Source organism: Coregonus lavaretus (assembly GCF_964263955.1).
Source record: "Coregonus lavaretus genome assembly, chromosome: 21".
Taxonomy (NCBI): domain Eukaryota; kingdom Metazoa; phylum Chordata; class Actinopteri; order Salmoniformes; family Salmonidae; genus Coregonus; species Coregonus lavaretus.
Window position 1 is genome coordinate 33,073,894 of NC_140008.1, and position 27,096 is coordinate 33,100,989.

At 44.1% G+C, this 27,096-nt stretch overlaps 1 protein-coding gene across 4 annotated transcripts in view; it reads right to left on the bottom strand.

Annotated features, from left to right (window-relative positions):
- Positions 1-27,096, bottom strand: part of LOC311148922 (ecotropic viral integration site 5 protein homolog) — a 106,995-nt gene that overhangs the window by 75,979 nt on the left and 3,920 nt on the right. For 2 of the 4 annotated variants that reach the window (XM_084185946.1, XM_084185949.1), the window contains exon 2: positions 7,684-7,949. In XM_084185946.1, coding sequence (XP_084042072.1) covers positions 7,684-7,868 — 185 coding nt within the window. In that variant the 5' untranslated portion in view covers positions 7,869-7,949. Of the gene's footprint in view, positions 1-1,879; positions 2,007-7,683; positions 7,950-19,553; positions 19,788-27,096 lie in introns of those variants that run through there. The other 2 variants (XM_084185947.1, XM_084185948.1) reach the window with 2 other exon arrangements.

Below are 27,096 nucleotides of genomic sequence, written 5' to 3' on the forward strand. Positions count from 1 at the left end.
TGACATGATGTTAGCTGGTCCTTTTGTGGCAGGGCTGAAATGCAGTTTAAATGTTTTTTTGGGGATTATGTTCATTTTCATGGCAAAGAGGGACTTTGCAATTAATTGCAATTCATCTGATGACTCTTCATAACATTCTGGAGTATATGTAAATTGCCATCATAAAAACTGAGGCAACATATTTTGTGAAAATGTATATTTCTGTCATTCTCAAAACTTTTGACCACGACTGTAGGCTAGATGCCAGAACATGTACAGTATCATACGAGGCCTATAAAGTGATAACGCAGTTGCTGAATGCAGAGCCCTATGTCATCACAGCTATAAGGGGGTGTGATATATGGCCAATACACCACGGCTAAAGGCTATTCTTAAGCACGACGCAACGTGGAGTGCCTGGATACAGCCCTTAGCTGTGGTATATTGGCCATATACCACAAACGCCCGAGGTACGTTATTGCTATTATAAAACAGGTTACCCACATAATTAGAACAGTAAACAAGTAGCTTAGCGTCATACCTGTGGTATATTGTCTGATATGCCATGGCAACTAGATTAAGGTAACTAGATTCAGCTGCAGGCTGATTTTTGCAAAAGCGAATGGTCGGGGGGCCAGAACATAATTATAATAATTTGTACACTGCAAATTGACCACAACTAATCCCAAAAAGAGATTGTATTTGTATTTGAAAATAAATAATTTCATACCTTGATTACATAGAGACACAATCACATAAGTCTCTTTTTTTTTTTTGGGCGAATTCATTTTAGTTTCCAAAAACGTTTATTTATTTTTTTTAACAACTTTTTAAATGAATTTTTACTAAAAAAAATAACTCACTGGCCGGTTTTGGCACACGGGCCACATGTTGCCAACCCCTGGTATATAGGTTAAAGCCATACATTCAAATGAACTCAGTTAGCTAACAGGACAAGAGGTTGCAGTAATAGCCTATGGCTTCTAGCAAACATCTAAGATGACACAGAGTGTGCTTAAAGAGGAAGTGTGGAAGCAGGAAGTGTAGGGAATGTTGAGATCATTGATAAGGTTAGTCACTGGCTTCAGCCAGTAAATATTCACTTTCCTCTAACCCTCAGAAATGTCTCTCATATGAGATGCCTCAAGGCAATACCTAAAAGCTCCATAGTAGGCCTTAACCTACAAACGTAGCCTAATTACATTTACATTTAAGTCATTTAGCAGACGCTCTTATCCAGAGCGACTTACAGTTAGTGAGTGCATACATTATTTATTTATTTTATTTTTCATACTGGCCCCCCGTGGGAAACGAACCCACAACCCTGGCGTTGCAAACGCCATGCTCTACCAACTGAGCTACATCCCTAATCAAAGCACATGGAAAGAACAATCCATTTCAAACCATCCACATACTCATCTCTCCCCCTCTCCTTGGTAAATGTCTTTCATACTTTGTTATTTTCAGAAATACATCACAGATGTTGATACACTGTTAGTTCTAAGTTGGCACACACACTGTTGCAGAAAGGAAAGCTGAATTCCCAATGTAGCCTAGGCGCTGCTCCTCAGCTAATAATTAACCAGTACACAAACAGGTCATGCTGTGTTCTCACAGATGGCTCAAAACAAAATATATCAAACCATTGCGATTTACTGAAAAGCTTAAGTACAGCCTCCATTACATTTAACATAACCAGAATAAGAAAACAAAATCACAGAGATTCCTAGGAGAAGAACAAAAGAGGATACAAAGGAACTATTTAAACGAGTTGCTCCGACGATGTGGTTTGTTGCAAAATAATCCATGTCAGTTACACGGTCTTCCGTTATGGCCTCTTGGTAACAAGAAAAGAGCCCTGCGATCTAGAAAGAGAAGTTACGATCCTCGTGTTGCTTACCAAGACAGACTCATGGTGCTTTCTTCATGTCTTTGTTATGTAGAGGATCCAGAGAAGCTACCAGCCTGGTGAACTGGCTGAACTGAGTCTGGGACACGTCTCTCTCTCACACACACTCACTCCTCTTATCTACTCTACACGGTACAAAGGCCTTCTCCAAACATGGATCTCAAAATACAAAAGTAATCCGTCGGCTCCCACAGATAACCTACTTTTTTGCTGCACCTGCACATCAGTGTCTGCCTGCTCAGTCACTTTTTCCTCATGTTGTTACGTTACAGCCTTATTCTAAAATGGATGAAATTGTTTCCCCCCCCCTCATCAATCTACACAAAATACATTATAATGACAAAGCAAAAACTGGTTTTTCAATTTTTTTTGCAAATGTATATATATCTATATGTGTATATCTGTATTAAATATCTATCTACATTTATATATATATATATACAGTGGGGGGAAAAAGTATTTAGTCAGCCACCAATTGTGCAAGTTCTCCCACTTAAAAAGATGAGAGAGGCCTGTAGTTTTCATCATAGGTACACGTCAACTATGACAGACAAATTGAGAAGAAAAATAATCCAGAAAATCACATTGTAGGATTTTTAATGAATTTATTTGCAAATTATGGTGGAAAATAAGTATTTGGTCACCTACAAACAAGCAAGATTTCTGGCTCTCACAGACCTGTAACTTCTTCTTTAAGAGGCTCCTCTGTCCTCCACTCGTTACCTGTATTAATGGCACCTGTTTGAACTTGTTATCAGTATAAAAGACACGTGTCCACAACCTCAAACAGTCACACTCCAAACTCCACTATGGCCAAGACCAAAGAGCTGTCAAAGGACACCAGAAACAAAATTGTAGACCTGCACCAGGCTGGGAAGACTGAATCTGCAATAGGTAAGCAGCTTGGTTTGAAGAAATCAACTGTGGGAGCAATTATTAGGAAATGGAAGACATACAAGACCACTGATAATCTCCCTCGATCTGGGGCTCCACGCAAGATCTCACCCTGTGGGGTCAAAATGATCACAAGAACGGTGAGCAAAAATCCCAGAACCACACGGGGGGACCTAGTGAATGACCTGCAGAGAGCTGGGACCAAAGTAACAAAGCCTACCATCAGTAACACACTATGCCGCCAGGGACTCAAATCCTGCAGTGCCAGACGTGTCCCCCTGCTTAAGCCAGTACATGTCCAGGCCCGTCTGAAGTTTGCTAGAGTGCATTTGGATGATCCAGAAGAGGATTGAGAGAATGTCATATAGTCATATGAAACCAAAATAGAACTTTTTGGTAAAAACTCAACTCGTCGTGTTTGGAGGACAAAGAATGCTGAGTTGCATCCAAAGAACACCATACCTACTGTGAAGCATGGGGGTGGAAACATCATGCTTTGGGGCTGTTTTTCTGCAAAGGGACCAGGACGACTGATCCGTGTAAAGGAAAGAATGAATGGGGCCATGTATCGTGAGATTTTGAGTGAAAACCTCCTTCCATCAGCAAGGGCATTGAAGATGAAACGTGGCTGGGTCTTTCAGCATGACAATGATCCCAAACACACCGCCCGGGCAACGAAGGAGTGGCTTCGTAAGAAGCATTTCAAGGTCCTGGAGTGGCCTAGCCAGTCTCCAGATCTCAACCCCATAGAAAATCTTTGGAGGGAGTTGAATGTCCGTGTTGCCCAGCGACAGCCCCAAAACATCACTGCTCTAGAGGAGATCTGCATGGAGGAATGGGCCAAAATACCAGCAACAGTGTGTGAAAACCTTGTGAAGACTTACAGAAAACGTTTGACCTGTGTCATTGCCAACAAAGGGTATATAACAAAGTATTGAGACACTTTTGTTATTGACCAAATACTTATTTTCCACCATAATTTGCAAATAAATTCATTAAAAATCCTACAATGTGATTTTCAGGATTTTTTTCCCTCATTTTGTCTGTCATAGTTGACGTGTACCTATGATGAAAATTACAGGCCTCTCTCATCTTTTTAAGTGGGAGAACTTGCACAATTGGTGCAATTGGTCAACTGTGGGACCTTATTTAGACAGGTGTGTGCCTTTCCTAATCATGTCCAATCAATTGAATTGACCACAGGTGGACTCCAATCAAGTTGTAGAAACATCTCAGGGATGATCAATGGAAATAGATGCACCTGAGCTCATAACAAAGGGTCTGAATACCTATGTAAATAAGGTCTGTTTTTTTATACATTTGCAAACATTTCTAAAAAATGGTTTTTGCTTTGTCATTATGGGGTATTGTGTGTAGAATGATGAGGAAAATTGTAGATTTAATCAATTTTAGAATAGGCTGTAACGTAACAAACTGTGGAAAAAGGGAAGTATTCTGAATACTTTCTGAATGTACTGTACATTTCCATCTTGATCTCATCTGTTTTTCATCTTGGCATTCATTAGGGGAGGAACAAGGAATCTCAACATCAATATCAGTGGAATATCATACACCTGTATGGATCTTCCTGCAGTGAATATTACGTGCTTTTTCCTTCTTGAAAGACAACTATTTTCTATGGAACGATGTCAATTAAATGTGTCAACACCGAAAAACGAAACTCTGGAGATATATATACAGCTGTGGAAAAAATTAAAGAGACAACTTCACATTTTTCTTAAATCAGCATCTCTACATGTATGACAGCCATTCCATTCCAGTGTCTGTTGAATTCCAACACATGCACACCTCATTCTACTGAATGATGTACTGATTAGGTGATCACATTAACCAAATCTTATTTAACGAGGAAAAGTATAAAAAACACAGCTGTGGTCATCACTATCCTCTTGCAATAGGACCATCTGGATGGCAAAAACAGTGCTAATAGTACCTCAAAAGTAATATTAATCAAAGAATAACTATTGACCATGCCAAAAGAGTTGAAAAGGAAAGTTTTGAGTGAGAAAAAGAAGGGTTCAATTCTGGCTTTACTGGCAGAGGGATACAGTGAGCGTCAGGTTGCTTCCATCCTTAACATTTCAAAGACGGCGCTTCATAAGAACAAGGTCAAGCAGCAGACATTGGGGACAACAAAGCTACAGACCGGCAGAGGGCGAAAACGACTCTCCCCTGCCCGGGATGACCGCCAACTCATTCAAATGTCACTCAACAACCGTAGGATGACATCAAGTGACCTACAAAAAGAATGGCAAACGGCAGCTGGGGTGAAGTGCACGGCGAGGACGGTACGAAACAGGCTCCTAGGGGCAGGGCTGAAGTCGGCAGGGCTGAAGCAAAGAAGAGCCAGGCTGAGGTTTGCAAAATACCATAAGGATTGGACCGTAGAGGACTGGAGTAAGGTCATCTTCTCTGATGAGTCCAATTTTCAGCTTTGCCCAACACCTGGTTGTCTAATGGTTAGACGGAGACCTGGAGAGGCCTACAAGCCACAGTGTCTCGCACCCACTGTGAAATTTGGTGGAGGATCGGTGATGGTCTGGGGGTGCTTCAGCAAGGCTGTAATCAGGCAGATTTATCTTTGTGAAGGACGCATGAATCAAGCCACGTACAAGGTTGTCCTGGAAGAAAACTTGCTTCCATTTGCTCTAACATCGTTCCCCAACTCTGAGGATTGGTTTTTCCAGCAGGACAATGCACCATACCACACAGCCAGGTCAATCAAGGTGTGGATGGAGGACCACCAGATCAAGACCCTGTCATGGCCAGCCCAATGAAAACTTCTGGAATGTAATCAAGAGGAAGAAGGATGGTCACAAGCCATCAAACAAAGCCGAGCTGCTTGAATTTTTGCGCCAGGAGTGGCATAAAGTCACCCAACATCAATGTGAAAGACTGGTGGAGAGCATGCCAAGACGCATGAAAGCTGTGATTGAAAATCAGGGTTATTCCACCAAATATTAATTTCTGAACTCTTCCTAAGTTAAAACATTAGTATTGTGTTGTTTAAAAATGAACATGAACTTATTTTCTTTGCATTATTCGAGGTCTGACAACACTGCATCTTTTTTGTCATTTTGACCAGTTGTCATTTTCTGCAAATAAATGCTCTAAATGACAATATTTTTATTTGGAATTTGGGAGAAATGTCAGTAGTTTATAGAATAAAACAAAAATGTTATTTTTACCCAAACAAATACCTATAAATAGTAAAACCAGAGAAACTGATAATTTTGCAGTGGTCTCTTAATTTTTTCTGCAGCTGTATATATATATTTTTAATGAGCAATGACATTTTCGGTCCACAGACAATGATTCTTAAAACGGTACTTCTTACCCGACACAGCCTTTTCTAAGGGGGCAACAAGAGCTCTAAAATGTCCCACGATGACCTCTCTTTAACGGGGTGACATGAGGATGAGGGAGGGTCTTTGTGAGCTGTGGCAGATGATGGGGTATTGTTGTCAGTCACAGGGAAGGAGGGATGGAAGAGGGAGGGAAGAAAGGGAGGGCCAGCAGGGACATGGGCCTAGTGAAAGAGGCCAGCTGTGGCCCTGCTTGCAGGGGTTGAGATCTGGGTCAAAGATCAAATAACCCAGGAGTCCCCTCTACATCACCACGTTCAGGAAGGTGCACAGAGGTCTGCCCAGAACAATGAAAGTTGAATAATAAAATCTAGTGAGACATCCTTGTGGTACAGTCCATGGAGAGTGAGACAGATGCCAAATGAGCTAGAAGAGGATCATCCATCACTAGTGAAAGCTACAGCATCTCTCTGTCTAGAATTTATTTTATAATGGATGCTAACCAAGCTTTACAGAGCATGGTAAAACAAACCTATTCAAATATCACTCTCACTTCCTGCTTCTCTCACACAGCAGACTGTGCAGATAGGACACATCTGAAGGAGAAACTACTACAGTTTCTCAGCCCCACTTTGAGCATCGCTCTCACACTTCAAACAGCTCAGTTCACCCACTCCTTCATTCAGTCTGTAAAAGCCAAGGCTACATCTCACAGGGCTCTGACTACAGTCTTCTTCACTTGAGATACTTGAGATTGAGACTTGAGATAGCTTTACACTGAGCAGTGAGTACAAACCCAAGCAACCGGCTGCACTTCCCAGGCCTCCTCGTTTCCATGTCAACACTCTGAAACTGCTTATAAACGCAGGGTGAGAGCCATAGGAGGGACAGAAGGAGAGAGTGGTGGGAGAAAAGGGAGAAAGAGGGAGAGAGTGGAGGGACAGCAGTGGCGGCGGGGGTGTCTCTAGTCCAAATGCACTCTAATCTTGTTTCAGCTAATGAACACTTCAGGGACAGACAGTGTGGCTGGCTGTTCTTACTAAGATGACAGTGCCATGCCTTCACAGCCACTGTTACTTTGATGGGGGAGGGGACCAAAAAAAATCTGAACTCATCATGAGGGGCCGCAGTGGCCCACCTTGCGAGCAAAACATTTTAGCACCTCCCCTCGACAGCGGATACTTTTTGTGGGGGGTTTTAGAGTTAAGTTCCTGCAATTCTACACATTTTGCCATGGAGCATAGAGAAATGTTATAGTTATAAAGCAAGTTTGTTGCATTTCTACACATTTTGCCATGGGGAGGAGATAAGGTTTTGCAGTTTTTTTTATATGATATCTGAGTGAGAGTGACTACCAAAATCAAATGGGGACCCCCGGTCGGTCACTCGACCACAATTACTACAAGTTTAGATAGCTGGCTAGACTAACTTACCAATCTAAACAATGTTACCTGAAATGGGCTAATTGAGTGACTGTCAGTGACTGACTGTCAGTGACTGACATAACAGAAAAATTCAGATGTTGACACGCAGATATTGAGTGATTGATTGATTGTTTGATAGTGATCCCCTCACCTGTTCTGCTCCTCCAGCTTGGCGAGCAGCTCCAGTTCATCTGGGCTGAGCTTGGCGGGCGACGCCGACGTGGGGGACGGGGAGGACAGGGAGAGGGAGGTGGAGGAGGAGGTGGCTGTGGTGGTCTGCAGGGATGAGGGCACCGTTGCCATCTGGCTAGACGGCGTGGCCACCTGGCTAGCCATCTGACTGACCGTGTGTGACACCGAGTTCTTCACCCATGAGAGAGTAGAACTCAGCTTGCCTGCAACCTTGTCAGTCGCCACCTGTGGAAAAGGAGATAAGGAAGCATGTGAGAAGGAGGAGGACTGGAGGAGGCCTTTACAATTTAACTTCCTTCCTTCTGTCTGTTTCCTTCCTTCCTTCTGTCTTTGGGCTTTTTGGCAATTATTTGGTTTTTATGGAAAAAAGACAATGATTTGTTTTTTATGGACACTGGACAACCAGAGAACAAAAAGGACTATTGAAAACCATTTCTAGAAAGATTAGAACACTGATGTGTCACTGTGTTAGTGTGTAGTTTCATCACAACGAGGGGAGAAGGGGAGAAGAGGAGAAGAGGAGCTGGTCCAGAACGGCTCTCCCCTAAATTACCTTCATTGTATTACCTTCATTGTAACATGTATATTACATGTTTTTTCGGGAGAGGTCGTGTTTTTCTCTAGCTGGAGGTAAGCAGGAGGTAAGCTTCTCATATGGTGTTGAGTAAAGCTTAACCATGTATTAGATCGTAGGTAGGTAGTTAGCTGTAGTTAGGTATTGTATTTATTATAGGTTAGTATTGTTGTTATTGTAGGTTTCCGTAGGTAATTGTAGGTTAGTATCGAAGCACGAGGCTAGCTAGCTAGCGGGTAGCTACTGGTAACGATTAGCAACGCTAGAGAGCTGGTTCCAATGTCAACGTTTAATTTTTTTGCTTAACCATGTATTAGATCGTAGGTAGGTAGTTAGCCGTAGTTAGGTATTGTATTTATTATAGGTTAGTATTGTTGTTATTGTAGGTTTCCGTAGGTAATTGTAGGTTAGTATCGAAGCACGAGGCTAGCTAGCTAGCGGGTAGCTACTGGTAACGATTAGCAACGCTAGAGAGCTGGTTCCAATGTTAATGTAGTGCTAGCCAACGTTTAATTTTTTGCTTAACCATGTATTAGATCGTAGGTAGGTAGTTAGCCGTAGTTAGGTATTGTATTTATTATAGGTTAGTATTGTTGTTATTGTAGGTTTCCGTAGGTAATTGTAGGTTAGTATCGAAGCACGAGGCTAGCTAGCTAGCGGGTAGCTACTGGTAACGATTAGCAACGCTGGAGAGCTGGTTCCAATGTTAATGTAGTGCTAGCCAACGTTTAATTTTTTGCTGCGTTATGCGTTATGAAAGGAACTAGACACGGACTTGAATTATCTGTTTAGTGTGCTAACACACTCTTGGCAGTTTGTTGTAACCAAGTATTGATGCTAAATTGTGTGTTAATGGATGCTAGCTTGCAAGTTAGCTACGGCGTCATAGCTAGGCATCGTGGGTTGTTGTGTGTAGTTACTGTGTCTTGGCAGTGCCGGCTGTAGCACGAAGCGAGCTACCTAGCCGTTTTTTCGAACAGAGTCAGAGTCAACACAATAGCCATTGTGTGCCGGGTGTAGCACGAAGCTAGCTAGCTAGCCGTTCTTCAAACAAAGTCAACACAGTGGCCATTGCTAGCTACCCAACACGACCAGCTAACTGTACGGTAGTAGCTAAATACAATATACTTGTCCTAGCTAGCCAACGTCTAATCATTGCTGCGTCATGAAAGGAACTTGACACAGACACGAATGATCTGTTTAGTGTGTTATCACACTATTGGTGGTTTGTTGTGACCAAGTGTTGGTGCTAAACGGTGTGTTATTGTTATTGGATGCTAGCTTGCTAGTTAGCTATGGTGTCATAGTTGGCTAGCTGAATAAAGTGGGTTGAGTCTATTCCTTTAAACATTGAACCGCTGTGGTTGACAACAATTCTGATTTCTAAAGGCGGAAGTTGGGAGAGTTTTTGTTCGGGTGGTTCAGTGAAACAATTTTAGTTTCTGAGGTAGACGTTTTTGGTGAGGGAGGCCCTGCTCTCTCCGCTCCCAGATGCTTAGCTCATTTCATTCCGATCTCCTCTGCATTTTTGTAGCCATTTGCTACAGCCTGTCAACTATGCCTCTGCCTATCCCTGTTCTCTCCTCTCTGCACAGGCTACACAAACGCACCACACCGCGTGGCTGCTGCCTCTCTAACCTGGTGGTCCCTGCACGCACCACCCACGTGGAGTTCCAGGTCGCAGGCAGCCTCTGGAACTGCCGTTCTGCTGCCAACAAAGCTGACTTCATCCCAGCCTATGCCAACCTCCAGTCCCTCGACTTCCTGGCGCTGACGGAAACATGGATCACCACTGAAAACACTGCTACTCCTACTGCTCTCTCCTCGTCTGACCATGTGTTCTCGCATACCCCGAGAGCATCTGGTCAGAGGGGTGGTGGTACAGGAATCCTCATCTCTCCCAAGTGGACATTCTCAATTTTTCCCCTAACCCATCTGTCTATCTCCTCATTTGAATTCCATGCTGTCACAGTCACTAGCCCATTTAAGCTTAATATCCTTGTCATCTATCGCCCTCCAGGTTCCCTTGGAGAGTTCATCAATGAGCTTGACGCCTTGATAAGTTCCTTCCCTGAGGATGGCTCACCCCTCACAGTTTTGGGGGATTTCAACCTCCCTATGTCCACATTTGACTCATTTCTCTCTGCCTCCTTCTTTCCACTCCTCTCCTCTTTTGACCTCACCCTCTCACCGTCCCCCCCTACTCACAAGGCAGGCAATACGCTTGACCTCATCTTCACTAGATGCTGCTCCTCTACTAATCTCACTGCAACTCCCCTCCATGTCTCCGACCACTACTTTGTTTCCTTTTCTCTCTCGCTCTCCTCCCACACTACTCACTCTGCCCCTACACAGATGGTAATGCGCCGCCGCAACCTTCGCTCCCTCTCTCCCACTACTCTCTCCTCTTCCATCCTATCATCTCTTCCCTCTGCTCAATCCTTCTCCCTCCAATCTCCTGATTCTGCCTCCTCAACCCTCCTCTCCTCCCTTTCTGCATCCTTTGACTCTCTGTGTCCCCTATCCTCCCGGCCGGCTCGGTCCTCCCCTCCAGCTCCGTGGCTTGATGACTCATTGCGAGCTCACAGAACAGAGCTCCGGGCAGCGGAGCGGAAATGGAAGAAAACTAAACTCCCTGCCGACCTGGCATCTTTTCACTCCCTCCTCTCTACATTTTCTTCATCTGTTTCTGCTGCTAAGGCCACCTTCTACCACTCTAAATTCCAAGCATCTGCCTCTAACCCTAGGAAGCTCTTTGCCACATTTTCCTCCCTCCTGAATCATTTTCCTCCCCCCCCCCCCCTCCCTCCCTCCTCTCTCTCTGTGGATGACTTCGTCAACCACTTTGAAAAGAAGGTTGACGACATCCGATCCTCGTTTGTTAAGTCTAATGACACTGCTGGTCCTGCTCACACTGCCCTACCCTATGCTTTGACTTCTTTCTCCCCTCTCTCTCCAGATAAAATCCTGCGACTTGTGACTGCAGGCCGCCCAACAACCTGCCCGCTTGACCCCATCCCCTCCTCCCTTCTCCAGACCATCTCCGGTGACCTTCTCCCCTACCTCACCTCGCTGATCAACTCATCCTTGACCGCTGGCCATGTCCCTTCCGTCTTCAAGAGAGCGAGAGTTGCTCCCCTTCTCAAAAAACCAACACTCGACCCCACTGATGTCAACAACTACAGACCAGTATCCCTTCTTTCTTTTCTTTCCAAAACTATTGAGCGTGCCGTCTTTAGCCAACTCTCTTGCTATCTCTCTCAGAATGACCTTCTTGATCCAAACCAATCAGGTTTCAGGACTGGTCATTCAACTGAGACTGCTCTTCTCTGTGTCACGGAGACTCTCCGCACTGCTAAAGCTAACTCTCTCTCCTCTGCTCTTGTCCTTCTAGACCTGTCTGCTGCCTTTGATACTGTGAACCATCAGATCCTCCTCTCCACCCTCTCCGAGCTGGGCATCTCCGGCGCGGCTCACTCCTGGATTGCGTCCTACCTGACCGGTCGCTCCTACCAAGTGGCGTGGCGAGAAGCTGTCTCCGCACCACGTGCTCTCACCACTGGTGTCCCCCAGGGCTCAGTTCTAGGCCCTCTCCTTTTCTCCCTATACACCAAGTCACTTGGCTCTGTCATATCCTCACATGGCCTTTCCTATCATTGCTACGCTGACGATACACAACTAATCTTCTCCTTTCCCCCTTCTGATAACCAGGTGGCGAATCGCATCTCTGCATGTCTGGCAGACATATCAGTATGGATGACGGATCACCACCTCAAGCTGAACCCTGGCAAGACGGAGCTGCTCTTCCTCCCGGGGAAGGACTGCCCGTTCCATGATCTCGCCATCACGGTTGACAACTCCGCTGTGTCCTCCTCCCAGAGTGCGAAGAGCCTAGGCGTGACCCTGGACAACACCCTGTCGTTCTCCGCCAACATCAAGGCGGTGACCCGCTCCTGCAGGTTCATGCTCTACAACATTCGGAGAGTACGACCCTGCCTTACACAGGAAGCGGCACAGGTCCTAATCCAGGCACTTGTCATCTCCCGTCTGGACTACTGCAACTCGCTGTTGGCTGGCCTCCCTGCCTGTGCCATTAAACCCCTACAACTCATCCAGAATGCCGCAGCCCGTCTGGTGTTCAACCTTCCCAAGTTCTCTCACGTCACCCCCCTCCTCCGCACACTCCACTGGCTTCCAGTTGAAGCTCGCATCCGCTACAAGACCATGGTGCTTGCCTATGGAGCAGTGAGGGGAACGGCACCTCTGTACCTTCAGGCTCTGATCAGTCCCTACACCCAAACGAGGGCATTGCGTTCATCCACCTCTGGCCTGCTGGCTCCCCTTCCTCTGCGGAAGCATAGCTCCCGCTCAGCCCAGTCAAAACTGTTCGCTGCTCTGGCACCCCAATGGTGGAACAAGCTCCCTCACGACGCCAGGACAGCGGAGTCACTCACCACCTTCCGGAGACATTTGAAACCCCACCTCTTTAAGGAATACCTGGGATAGGATAAAGTGTTCCTTCTTCACTGACATTTTCAACCTTTCCCTGACCCAGTTTGTAATACCTACATGTTTCATGCAAACCACCATAGTCCCTGTGCCCAAGAACACCAAGTTAACCCGTCTAAATCACTACCGCCCCATAGCACCTCACATCTGTAGCCATGAAATGCTTTCAAAGGCTGGTCATGGCTCATCAACACCATCATCCCAGAAACCCTGGACCCACACCAATTCGCATACTGCCCCAACAGATCTACAGATGACGCAATCTCTATTGCACTCCACACTGCCCTTTCCCACCTGGACAAAAGGAACACCTACATGAGAATGTTGTTCATTGACTACAGCTCAGTGTTCAACACCATAGTGCCCTCCAAGCTCATCACTAAGCTAAGGACCCTGGGACTGAATACCTCCCCTCTGTAACTGGATCCTGGACTTCATGACGGGCTGCCCCGAGGTGGTGAGGCAGGGTTTCTGTTCGGAAGTTTACCGGACCCACATGTATTGGGTATGTTACCTGATTGGGGCGTCCACCCACGGTTCTCAGAATGACAGAAATCACATCTAGAATTTGGTCATTCATATTAACAGATCATTCAAGTCGAGGATGCAACGATGTGCCGTCCTTCTTACCAAATTCTGAAGTGCACTTTGAACACAGTAGAATAACTGTCCACATTTACTTTTCGTCAGCTAACAGGACGAGTAACGAACAGCAGAATCAATAGCCTATGTCAATCTACTATAGTAAAAGTTTAGGCTACCTATTCTATTGGTCAGCTTGTCGAGAAAGAAAGAACCTATTCCAAAACTGACTCTGGGACAGTTGTGGGACGATAGATCCCAAATTCATACAACCAGTAGTCCTAGGCTACATACATTATTTTTTTTTAAAGCAATGAGTCTGATGCAACAGATCAGAACGTTTAGTTTAAAATATTAATAAACTATAATTTTTTCACATTATAAGCGCAGCAATGCACACAAGGCAGTAGGCTGTGTGTGAATGTTCGTTCCATAATGCAATTAAGCGGGAAAACAGTTGTCAAAAGGGCAATGCACATGCAAGCGGTTTCATGTGACAGATGAAAATATCCTTTAGAAATGTAGAAAGAGAGTAGATCTAATAGGCTACTTTGAAATCTGACTTCTGATATGTTCAAGACAACTGGGGAAAAAACTGTCATTCAACTCTGAATTCCAACAACTTGGGAACTCAGGCCCCTTTCTAGAGCAGTGATTCCCAACCAGGGGTACTAGGACCCCTGACGGTACTTGGACTATACACAGGGGGTACTTGAGAAGACTAATGAGACCATAGGCCTACTGGTAAAAGGCACAAGGGGGTACTTCAGGGGTACTCCGGGCAGAGCAACATTCAGTTGGTGGTACAGTAAGCAAAAAAGGTTGGGAACCGCTGTTCTAGAGCTCCGACTTTCCGACCTGAAGATCACTGAAGTCATGATTTGAGCTCGTATTTTTCCAAGTTCCCAGTTGTCTTGAAAGCACCACAAGATGCTGCAGCAGCAGCTCTTGCGTTGTCCGACGATTTTCCACTCAAAGACTCAATCTGTATGCTGCACATGTGTTATAAATAACGAATATACTGTACACACGACAATTTAATTCCACAAAATTACGCTAATTAACCTATAGACCGATAAGCATGACCAGTCAAATGTATTTACATCGACTGGTCTTTACATCAATTAATAGGTTAAAAAGCATTCTTTCACAATGGGATCTTTTCTTCTTCTCCAGGACAATTTGATTTAAAATAGTATTTTCTATTATTATTTTTACAAAATTACATCGGACAAAAGACGGCTATTACCGGCTAAAGGAAACCCTGTGGTGAGGGTAGGCAACACATCCGCCACACTGACCCTCAACACGGGGGCCCCTCAGGGGTGCGTGCTCAGTCCCCTCCTGTACTCCCTGTTCACCCACGACTGTGTAGCAGCGCACGACTCCAACACCATTATTAAGTTTGCAGATGACACGACGGTGGTAGACCTGATCACCAACAATGATGAGACAACCTATAGGGAAGTGGTAAAAGACCTGGCAGTGTGGTGCCATGTCAACAACCTCTCCCTCAACATGGGCAAGATAAAATAGTTTATCGTGGACTACAGGAAATGGAGGGCCAAACACGCCCCCATTCACAACGACGGGGCTGTAGTGGAACGGGTCGAGAGCTTGAAGTTCCTCGGTATCCAAATCACTAAGGACCTATCATGGTCCAAACACACCAACACAGTTGTGAAGAGGGCACAACAACGCCTCTTCCCCCTCAGGAGGTTGAAAAGATTTCGAATTGGCCCTCAGATCCTCAAAAAGTTCTACAGCTGCACCATTGAGAGCATCTTGACTGTCTGCATCACTGCTTGGTATGGCAACTGCTCTGCATCCAACTGCAAGGCGCTACAGAGGGTTGTGCGTACGGCCCAGTATATCACATCCAGGACCTCTATACCAGGCGGTGTCAGTGGAAGGCCCTAAAAATGGGCAAGTCATAGACTATTCACTCTGCTACGGTACGGCAAGCGGTACTGGAGCGCCAAGTCTGGGACCAAAAGGCTCCTGAACAGCTTCTACCTCCTAGCCATAAGACTGCTGAACAGTTAAAAATAGTCCAGGTAGCCATTTGATTATCTAAATTATCTGCACTGACTCTTGCACTGGCTCTATGCACACTGACTAGACTCTACCCACACACTCACACATACTACACAGACACTCCAACACACACCATACGCTCACACACACATATTGATGCCACACACACTTTCACATACGGTGCTGCTACTCTGTTTATTATATATCCTGATTGCCTAGTCACTTTTTACCCCTACCTACATGTACATTTAATTTGACCTTTATTTAACTTGGCAAGTCAGTTAAAAACAAATTCTTATTTACAATGACGGCCTACACCGGCCATATCCGGACGACGCTGGGCCAATTGTGCGCCGCCCTATGGGACTCCCAAACACGGCCGGTTGTGATCAAACCAGGGGGTCTGTAGCGACGCCTCAAGCACTGAGATGCAGTGCCTTAGACCGCTGCGCCACTCGGGAGCCCTACTGTATTACCTCAACTACCTCGTAAGCATTTCACAGTAAAGTCTACACCTGCTCGCCGCATGTAACTAATAAAATGTGATTTTTATTATTATTATTAAAATGTGATTTGATGTTAGGCTTTTTTGTATGTCGAGCCATGCTTCATCTATCAACACATCACTGGGGGCACACTGCCTGCCCTTCAGTACATCTAAAGCACCCAGTGAAGGGGCTCCCAAACTGTTTTGGCCCACGATTCCATTTTGATTTATGAAAAAAATTGAGTAGGCCTAATTAACAGCCAATGTTTACTTTTTTTATTTGGGGCTATGGCAGTCAACATAAATGATGTTAGACTAATTTGCAATTATCTCACCACCACTACTCAGATGGGTGTGGTTGATCAATGCAGCGTCGGAGGTCCTCAAAGTCAGGGGGCGTGGTTGACAGTGTGCACCTCAACTCTGCTGTCACATCCAACCTGGATCGATATTTGGTTTTAATGCAGACGAGAGCACTGAATCCAGCACTGAATCCATGAGTTTTATGGTGCTTTCAAGATAACTGGGAACTCTGAAAAATACAAAATAAATATTGACGTCAGTGATCTTCAGGTTGGAAAGTTGGAGCTCTAGAAAGAGGCCAGAGTTCCTGAGTTGGAATCCCAGGCGGAGCTTGTTTTTTCCCCCCAGGGTTCCTAGTTGTCTTGAATGCACTGAAGTCAGAGATTTACGCGTTCCCAGTTGTTTTGAGTCAGGAACAGCAATTCCTCCGTAGTGACCCGTGAATACGTTGTCTGCAGCGTTCGGTCACATGACAGCTCGATCAGCTGTTCGATTTCACTTACCGGCATGTCAACTGAGACAGAATCACAGTCAAAACTGATTTTTGGGAAGTAGGCCCAAAGTGCTCTTCCAAGCATTGGAGGTGAGCAGTCATCACTCGTGTGGGACACTTACTGATGCTGTTTTGTGTTAGAAACATGCACAGCCGAGGGAAGTGGGCATGGTTCGCTTTTCAAAGTCTCTCTCCAATAAGATTTTTTTCCTCTGAATCCACTGATTCGGTCTCTCATCTGTAGAATGTTTTTGTATTTCCCCTGCATGCTTGCGTTCAGTTCGTTCAGTTTCCCAAATATGTCTGTTACATACGCAAGGAGACACATTTTATTTTCATTAAAACAGAAAGTTGAATGTTACAGCATTCAATGAAATTCTACATGATTCTGTGCTTCCAACTTTGTGGGCCCTTTCCTGTTTCAGCATGACAATACCCCCATGCAGAAAGCGAGGTCCATATAGAAATGGTTTGTTGAGAAAGGTGTGGAAGAACTTGACTGGCCTGCACAGAGCCCTGACCTCAACCACATCGAACTCATTTGGGATGAATTGGAACGCCGACTGCGAGCCGGGACTAATCGCCCAACATCAGTGCCCGACCTCACTAATGCTCGTGGCTGAATGGGAAGCAAGTTCCCGTAGCAATGTTGTAAAGGAAAGCCTTCCCAGAAGAGTGGAGGCTGTCATAGCAGCAAAGGGGGGACCAACTCCATATTAATGGCCATGATTTTGGAATGAGATGTTCGACGAGCAGGTGTCCACATACTTTTGGTCATGTAGTGTAGCTAGCAAGTTCGCAAACCAAATGCGTAGCTGGAGCTCTGAGCTGGATATAATTTATTTAATCAATCTTAAATTTCTTAGCTATACTTAACTTATAGTTAGTAAAAAGCAGTGGCGTAGCTTGCACACCCGCAGCGGTATGATTTTCAACAGTATTGAAATTCATACCCGGTATTAGGGCTGTCCCCGACAACAACAAAAAAAGGTTTGTTCTTGCAACCAATCGATTGGTCGAAATTTTAAAAAGTGTATTCTTTATAGAGTGTTTCTCAATATGCATACTACCGTGCTCCACATTCTCCAAGGTCGTTCTCTTAAGTACGTTCTTGTGAGGCCGAGATGTGGAGAACGCATAAAACACTTCATTTGAGAAGCACTTGCACTCCCCCTACTGTATTACCTCACGCTGCATCTCCCCATTCACTGAACCTTCTTTCAGCCAGGACAATGGCAACAATAGAGACGAAACAAGATATACACAAAGCAAACGTTTTACTTCATAATTATCAGCTAGATAGATGTGAATTGTAATCTAGCTAGTTAGTTAAACAGCCAAAAATGACCGAAAACAAATGTTATGCAAGGTTGATGTCAATTCTTCGTGGGTAGCTAGCTAACAATTGTTTGTGGCTAGCTAGCTAGCCAGTTAGCCCTATTGACTTACTATGGAGTTACCATTTCACTGAACCTTGCTTCTTCTAGCCAGGACAATGGCAATAGAGATTAAACAAGATATACACAAAGCAAATGTTTTACGTCATAACTATCAGCTAGCTATATGTGAATCGTAATAATGTAGCTAACTAGATAGTATAACAGGCAAAAAAGGTAGATGTCAATTCTTTGTGGGTAGCTAGCTAACAATTATTTGTGACTAGCTAGCTAACAATTATTTGGCTATCTGACTGGCTAGCTAACAGTAGTAGCTAGCCAGTTAGCCCTATTGACTTACTATGGACTTAAGACCTACGCACACTACAGTGGGTATTGTAGGCAGGTAACCATGCCTGAATTACCACAGCATGTATTTATCAACGTATCAAGAAAAAATATTGTAGTCAGGCAACACGAGATGTGAATAGGCAACATTTCATCTGCAGTCGGATAGTATTTTCTCTCGCTTCAGCTCAAATAATGTCCACCATTGATTTCATTAAATGTGTGTAATTTTTTACGTGGTTGCATCATATTTCTTTGCATACTTTCCGTTGAAGCTTGCGTCGATGCATGCTTCAACATATGTACAAACGGAGTATGCATTCGAGAAGTGCCCTCTTTGATTTGGACTCATACTCTCCAACCCTCCCGTGCTCAAATTTGCGTGCTCGGAGCACGGTAGTATGCATTTTGAGAAACCCCCCGTGTAGCCAACCGGCTTGATAACGACAGAAGAGTTGGCTACCGCACACTATATACAGTATGAGACCAAACTTGTTGAGTCGTTCCATGTCATTTCAGCAAGCCATGACACCCACCATCTTAGATTGTTCCGAAATGGTTTCTGTAGTTAGAAACAGGTAGGATTGGCATTCCTGAAACATTATTTTGTTGAACTGTTATTTGATCTTGGAGAAATTAAGCTAATTGATTACACCCAATATTGGCCATTTCAATTTAGGTCTACAGGATTCAGATAATATTCAATAAATATAGGACCCAACATCTGATTTGCACTCTCCCTACCAATGAGTAAGACACAAAAGGAATACCAAAAAATTGTCAAAAGCCACCCACGGATCCCACCACAAACCATGCCAACCTAACAACCAGTATAAAGTATCAGTTCTCTATGTTTGACAAGTAGTATGAAGCTGTGGCCTGTAGTTTTGTTTCTCCATACTTTGTAATGTATTCCCTGTGAATCTGAAGATGTTTTTTCCCCGTTGAGAGAAATTGTCTGTTTCAGGAATGCTAATTGTATTTGTTACTAACTACAGAAACAATTTCAGAACAATCTGAGATGGTGGGTGTCAAAATCCTCTTTCTTTGACTTTTTGGAGATAGAATGACCCAGTTATAAAAAGAATGACACTATTCAAATCTTCACAGATACTCCTACCTGTAAAGAGTGTTGCTATTCCAAATGTAGTCTTTACAATCCATGCAGAAATCCAGTCAGTATCAACAAAAGGAAAACAGTTTAGAAAAAACTTCCAACAGTAGATAAGAACTTTAGGCAGAAAAGACTGCCGAGATCAGTAACACTCCAGGGAATTGAAACAGCTTCTCCTAAGTTTGTCTCCTAACTTTACAGTCTTTTATCGCCTAACTCCATTTTCTGAACAATCGTCTCAAAGCAGATTCACTGTGTGTCTTCCGGTACTTTGCCAAGTCATGTGCTGATCACACTGTCATGGCAGGCAGGGTCAAAGTGCTGTTCCTCCTCCTGAGATATTCAAAATGTATGCACATATGAACACACACAGTGAGAGACACAGAGAGAGAGAAAGAGAGAGACAGAGACATACAGAGAGAGAGAGACACACAGAGAGAGAGAGAGACACACAGACACAGAGAGAGCGAGACACACAGAGAGAGCGAGACACACAGAGAGAGCGAGACACACAGAGAGAGAGAGACACACAGAGAGAGAGAGACACACAGAGAGAGAGACAGAGAGAGAGACAGAGACAGAGAGAGAGAGAGACAGAGAGAGAGACAGAGAGAGAGACAGAGACAGAGAGAGAGAGAGAGAGAGAGAGACAGAGACAGAGAGAGACAGAGACAGAGAGAGAGACACAGAGACAGAGAGAGACAGAGAGAGAGAGAGAGAGAGACAGAGAGAGACAGAGACAGAGAGAGACAGAGAGAGAGAGAGAGAGAGAGAGAGAGAGAGAGAGAAAGAGCGAGAGAGAGAGAGAGAAAGAGAAAGAGAGAGAGAAAGAGAGAGAGAGAGAGAAAGAGCGAGAGAGAAAGAGCGAGAGAGAAAGAGCGAGAGAGAAAGAGCGAGAGAGAGAGAGAGAAAGAGAGAGAGAAAGAGAGAGAGAGAGAGAGACAGAGAGAGAGCTACTGTACTCAGTTTCCACTAGCTATAAGCCTAATATTGCAGTGTTTAGAATAACTAATTAGTAATTTCTGTCGAAAGAAATCAAGCCCACGGCTCTACCCTGTCCCATGACACAAAAGGTTTAGAAAGCAGCAGCTGTTACCATTCTGCTGGAATGGAAATACAGACAGCTGTTCCTCTGGAGAGAAGACGCCTACAAACCCCACCTGCACTGCAACACGTTTTTATCTAGTGCTGTTGAGGGCCCCATTCTAGGGAGTTACGCATATGACTCAAGTGACTCAAATAGAGGATCATTGTATACCTAGGCGAACTATATTCAGCCACAATGTGATTGACAATGTTTTATTACACCTCTGGGAGCATAGAGTCACGACTTGACATTTTAACCATATCCTGTCATTTCGAGCCGCAGTAGTAATGAGCCCAGACTGACATCTCTAAAAAGAAATCCACATTTATTTATTTTTTGAAGGCTCACCTCAAATCACTTATCAAATCAAATCACATTTTATTGGTCACATACACGTGTATAGCAGATGTTATTGCGGGTGTAGCGAAATGCTTGTGCTTCTAGCTCTGACAGTGCAGTAATATCTAACAAGTAATATCTAACAATTTCACAACATATACCCAATACACACAAATCTAAGTAAGGAATGAATTAAGAATATATACATATATGGACGAGTGATGTCAATGCGGCATGGACTAAGATACAGTAGAGTAGTATAGAATACAGTATATACATATGAGATGAGTAATGCAGATATGTAAACATTATTAAAGTGACTAAGATACCGTAGAATAGTATAGAATACAGAATATACATATGAGATGAGTAATGCAGATATGTAAACATTATTAAAGTGACTAAGATACCGTAGAATAGTATAGAATACAGTATATACATATGAGATGAGTAATGCAAGATTTGTAAACATTATTAATGTGGCTAGTGTTCCATTTCTTTAAAGTGGCCAGTGATTCTAGTCTATGTCTATAGGCAGCAGCCTCTAACGTGCCTTACCACACACAAACCTGCGGGAGCAGATAGTGATATCGCTACCAGAGTGATTCTCATAGGCTTGTTCTGAAAAGTAACAACTCATGTCTCCTCTTTAGGGGTACAAATTTCAGTCAATATTGCTGCCGACCAGCGAGTGAAACCTCTCGCGTCGGGTTCCTGTGTGGCTCAGTTGGTAGAGCATGGCATTTGCAACGCCAGGGTTCTGGGCTCTATTCCCACGGGGGACCAGTCCGAATGAAAATGTGTGCACTCACTACTGTAAGTTGCTCTGGATAAGAGCGTCTTATAAATGACTAAAATGTAAATGTAAATGTCTCTTCCTCTCTGATGCTATGCATGCATACAAGGACCAGACTTTTTTCATGAAGAGCTTAATGGAAAACATGCAACAATAGCAAGCCTACCCTCTTACAGCCAAAATGCAATTAGCATAAAACACCTTTCTAAACAGCGCACCTAATGCGAGCAGTTCCATATGTGACAGAGATACAAATCTCCTAACCTTAGAAAGATGGGGAATCTAACAGCAACAACTATGATGGGTTGCTAATATGACTAGGATTGTGCCTTTGGCTTCTGGACAACGAAAGAAAGTTGATATGAAAACCAATAGAACAGGAGAGAAAAGCTTGTTAATGGCATGAGGAAGTCTTTATAAAATAATTGCCTCCACGTTTCTATGGATGGATTTTCGCAAGGCTACTTTGAAGCAAGGTAAGACATGCCTCATTATTTGAAGTAAAGTAAAACGTTCAGGTTTCAAACAACTATACTGCCTCAAGCTCACATTGCAAAGTGGTGGGTGACGCACTGATAGTCAAAGGTAGGCAGGCTATAGCCTACGCATACGAATGGGAGGCATGCTTTAATTACGAGTTGAGATAGAGAAATAAAAATAGCTCCTATTAAACGTGGCCACCAAAGTTAACACGCAATTGCGTTTAGAATTGTTGCGCAATGACTGGGCTTACAAAAGCAGGTTTCAGTCCAGTAGCCTACATGCTTTTTGCGGAGCTACTGTCGTGCTGTCTGCCATTCCGCTCCTCAAACTAGGCTCTGTATGCTGTGTGCGTGTGATATAAGATGCATGACGACTAACAAAAATATACATGCGCTAATTTAATTCCACAAATGTATGCAAATGTACCTCTAGACCAACAAGAATGACTGGTCAAATTTATTTTCGGTGGCTTACTGATTAACGGTTAACATCCCTACTCCTTTTCTTCCCTGACCTTCTCCATAATTTATATAGAGGCAATTTTCTGCGTTCTGAGAAGGCCAGAGCCGAGCTGAAGTCGAGCAGACATTCACCTACACCTCATGCATTTTGATGTAGCTTAATGAGGAAGGATATAGAGCTGGAGCGCCATCACATAATGGGCCTCAGAGGGGGATTGATTTCTTTCTCATCTGCTAGGTCGCTGGGCTAGTTTATTGATTAAAACAACAGCATGGTCTTTAAAGGGCTTCAGTCCTGACTGAGTGTCAGATGTGTGCAAGCATCAGGTTTAGGCCTATAGCACCCCTATAGTGTGGGAGAATCTCAATTGCATACTCCTCGCGTCCTTTCTCCCCTCTTCTCGCACTCCTCAAAACCCATTGGATGAGAAAGCCAGAGGTTCCTCCTCTTTGACCTACTCAAATGGGTTTTGAGGAGGGGAGGAGAGAGGACGAGATTCTTCCCCTGACTCTCACTGCATCAATAAACTAGGTCAGGGTCACTGAAATACTATACATTACTTTAATAATAAAAAGGCGTTTAGGCTATCTATGGAATGTTGGGAGGACATTTGTCAATGGCCTATATGATCCAAGGGCTTAGGTCCAGATAGTCATGGGATGTTGGGCCTCCTGAGCCTATTAATTAATGCTATGTAAAGTGTTAACCTATAACTGGCAGTGGTATTTCCATGGTCAAGAAACAAACAGACTATTTATCGGTGTATTCTAGTTCCTGTTTGTGTCTGCAAAAGGTTTGGGCAAGTGTTGATTCTCTCTCCAGTCTAAAACGGGAAGCCCAGGCTAGCTCTGACCCACACCTGTCACCAAGATCTGTCATCAGACTTTGCTCTGACATGTAGCCTACCTCTGTGGGACGGAATGAGTCAATGTGGCTGGCATTCTCCTTGGCCATCTGATACTTTAGACTTGGCTGAAAGACCTGTGAACTCCACTTACTATTAGTCTAAAACAGCCCTCAGGCTCAAGTCTAGTAGACAGAAATAGTTATTTTAGCTGATCAGTCAGTGCAGTATTGCCAGCTCGATACTAGGCCCTATATCCTGCCTTGCACTGAAAAACAGGAAACAAGACCACCACTGTTTTTAGTGCTACACCCTGTCCCTGACCTGCCAAAAAAAAAAAAAAAAAAAAAAAAGTATTTTCTCTTCTGGCCTTGCTGGAAACTAGACTAGTTACATCACAACTCTTGTTATGTATGGGTGAAATGAATGGGTGGAGCTAGTTTTGTAGGTAGTGATGTGAGAAAAAAAATGCTCTAGTTACATAACATGCTATTATTTGACAATATTATATTGATTTGTAAAAACCGCTATTGGTCAGGAGCCCGTAAAACAGACACCATTTGCTCCAGCACCATATTGGTAGCGACAATGCCTCTTTCCCCTCAGGAGGCTGAACTTATTTAGGCCCTCATATCCTCAAAAAGTTGGATCATTGAGAGCATCTTGACTGACTGCATCACTGCTTGATGTGGCAACTGCTTGCCATCCGATCGAAAGGCGCTACAGAGGGTAGTGCGTACGGCCCAGTACATCACTGGGGCCGAGCTCCCTGCCATCCAGGACCTCGATGCCAGGCGGTGTCAGAGGAAGCTCTAAAAATGATCAAAGACTCCAGCCACCAAAGTCATAGACTGTTCTCTCTGCTACCGCACGGCAAACGGTACCAACGCACCAAGTCTGTTTCCCAACCATGGTTCTTGAGTACCCCCAACAGTACACAGTTTTGTTGTAGCCCTTGACAAACACACCTCATTCAACTCAGTGAGGGCATGATTAGTTGACAAGTTGAATCAGGTGTGCTTGTCCAGGGTTACAATAAAAATATAAGCATTTCACTGTTAGTCTACACCTGTTTTTTACGAAGCATGTGACAAATAACATTTTATTTGAACCAAGCCAGGCTCTTCTAACACTCTCCGTCCGAAATGACACCCTATTCCCTATAGAGTCAGCGCACTACAGAGCCCTATGGGCCATGGTCAAAAGAGTGCACTATGTAGGGAATAGAATGCCATTTGGGAGGCAGCCTCCCTCTGGGAGCCAAGAGGAGGATGCAAGGGTGTGAGATAGGCTCCCTCAGCACATCCCCAATGTGTTATGCCAGGCAGAACTAACCGGTAGGAGAAAAGATTACTCTGAAGATTAACACTGAAAAGAAGGAAGATGAGAGAGAGAGAGCAGCATCTTCCAGGGTTTAATGCTTCAGATCATTTGTGCTGAGTGAACATACACATATTGTAGTAGGGTACAGTGAGAGCCTCACCCTTATGTCTCTCTCTGCTGAGCACCTAAATCAAAAACATTCTGACTGGTGTGGAGGTGTGTCTGTGCACTGGGACATAACAGGGGAGGGGAACAAAAACAGAACATGTTCTCACATACAGTGCCTTAATACTAGGACCATATGGTCCACTGAGATGATGTAAGATTGACTGTCTAAATCTATAGACCTGTCAGAAAAGGAGGAGATGGCCTATTCTTCTAGCAGCTAGCCCACTGGCTGGATGTGGCTCGGACAGGCAACTCACTCATGCACAGGACGTACTCCAGGAGTAAAGGCGCCCGCATGCTTAAAGGCGCCCGCATGCTTCCCAGCCGAAGCAGTTTGGTAGAGTTTGTGCATAAATTGTGACGTTTTTGTTCATTTTGGACTTCGGTGAGGGTTTTTTCGGTTGTTTGGGCACACAAATATTTTTCTGGAGGCACGCCGAAGTTCGGAGCCGAAGTCTACGCCCCTTCATCGGTGATTGGTCAACAGTAGGGATTCTGTGGGTCCTCTGTAGCTCAATTGGTAGAGCATGGCACTTGTAACGCCAGGGTAGTGGGTTCGATCCCTGGGACCACCCATACATAAAAATGTATGCACACATGACTGTAAGTCGCTTTGGATAAAAGCGTCTGCTAAATGGAATATTATTATTCTTCTTCAATAAAGTCTTTGTTATCATTCAATGAGAGACGACTCGTGGTCATGCACATTTTTTTATTGAAAAATACGGCACCAAACTTCTTAGTTAGATGTAAAATTGCGCGACTAAGATCTCTTCGGCAAAAACGTCAAAATGAATGATTGATTTCATGAGTTATCTTAGATTAATTCTGAATATTTTGAGGAAGTGTATACTGGCTATGGCATCTCAAAATGGACTAACAGTACTATTGCCGCTTTTCTATCGTTTTTCAAGCGAAGGTCTTTTAAGGGAGTATGTGAGCGCACTCATTTGGTTTGGCTTGGCGCCAGCCGAACTGAAGCATGCTGACGCTTTAAGCCTAGGCCTATGTGGTTAAAAACCTGATGAAAGGGTTGCTACTACATTCTTCTCAGCAGCTAGGCCTATGCCCAGTCTGGGTCCCCCTATATAAATCCTGGTTGGGTGCAGTCTGATCATTCCCTCTTTTGTTAAACCAAGGAACAGAGGGGTGAATGAATGGGACTGCATCCCAAATGGCACCCTATTGCCTATATAGTGCACTACTTTTGACCAGGGCCCATAGGGCTCAGGTCAAAAGTATTGCACTGTATAGGCAATAGGGTGCCATTTGGGATGTAGAGAGAGAGAAGCATTCTGCATGGCTAATGAAAGGCACAGCAAGGCAAGATTCTGAAGTCTGAATAAAGGGCTGCTTAGCAAAACAACATCGCCGGTGAGATCAGCGAACTGAAACTCACCAAGGCCAACAGCAGTCTAGAGCAATGTATCTCAGTGCAGTGCAGCTGAATAGAAAAACCTCTGGAAATGTAGCACTACTAACTCAACTAGGATATGCCAAATCCAGCTATCAATTAGACTATTTTCCTAATTTAAATCGCAGCATGGAACAGCGGTTAGAAAACAGAATGTTAATGAGGGCCACCTTCAGAGAACAAGAACAAACATTCCATTTGCTGCTGTCTGAGAGGGTATGGGAAAGGAGGGCTGCCAGAAAGGGCACACTGTCTATCAGGCATGATAATAAAGGCTTTTCAGTTCACACACAGAAGGAATCTCAGATTGGTGCAGTGTACATTCAGCATTTTCAATGGACTCCTTGAGGGTCTTTCCTCAATGTACAATGCAATAAGAGTTATACGGTTAGCTGGAACTCAAATGGAAAACCTAGGCTAGACAATTTACATGTGGCCTACAACAGTATTCCCATGTTGACACCGTGGAACGGGGCACCTCCTTACAACCTTCAAGAATACATTATCAATTGTGGTGACTCAACTGGTTTTATGACAACAAATATCCACACACTATGATGTTCTTAAGCAAATGAAAGCTAAAATCACTCTTTAGGATTCAAGTGGAGCCTGCCATACCTGTAGTCTACTCTA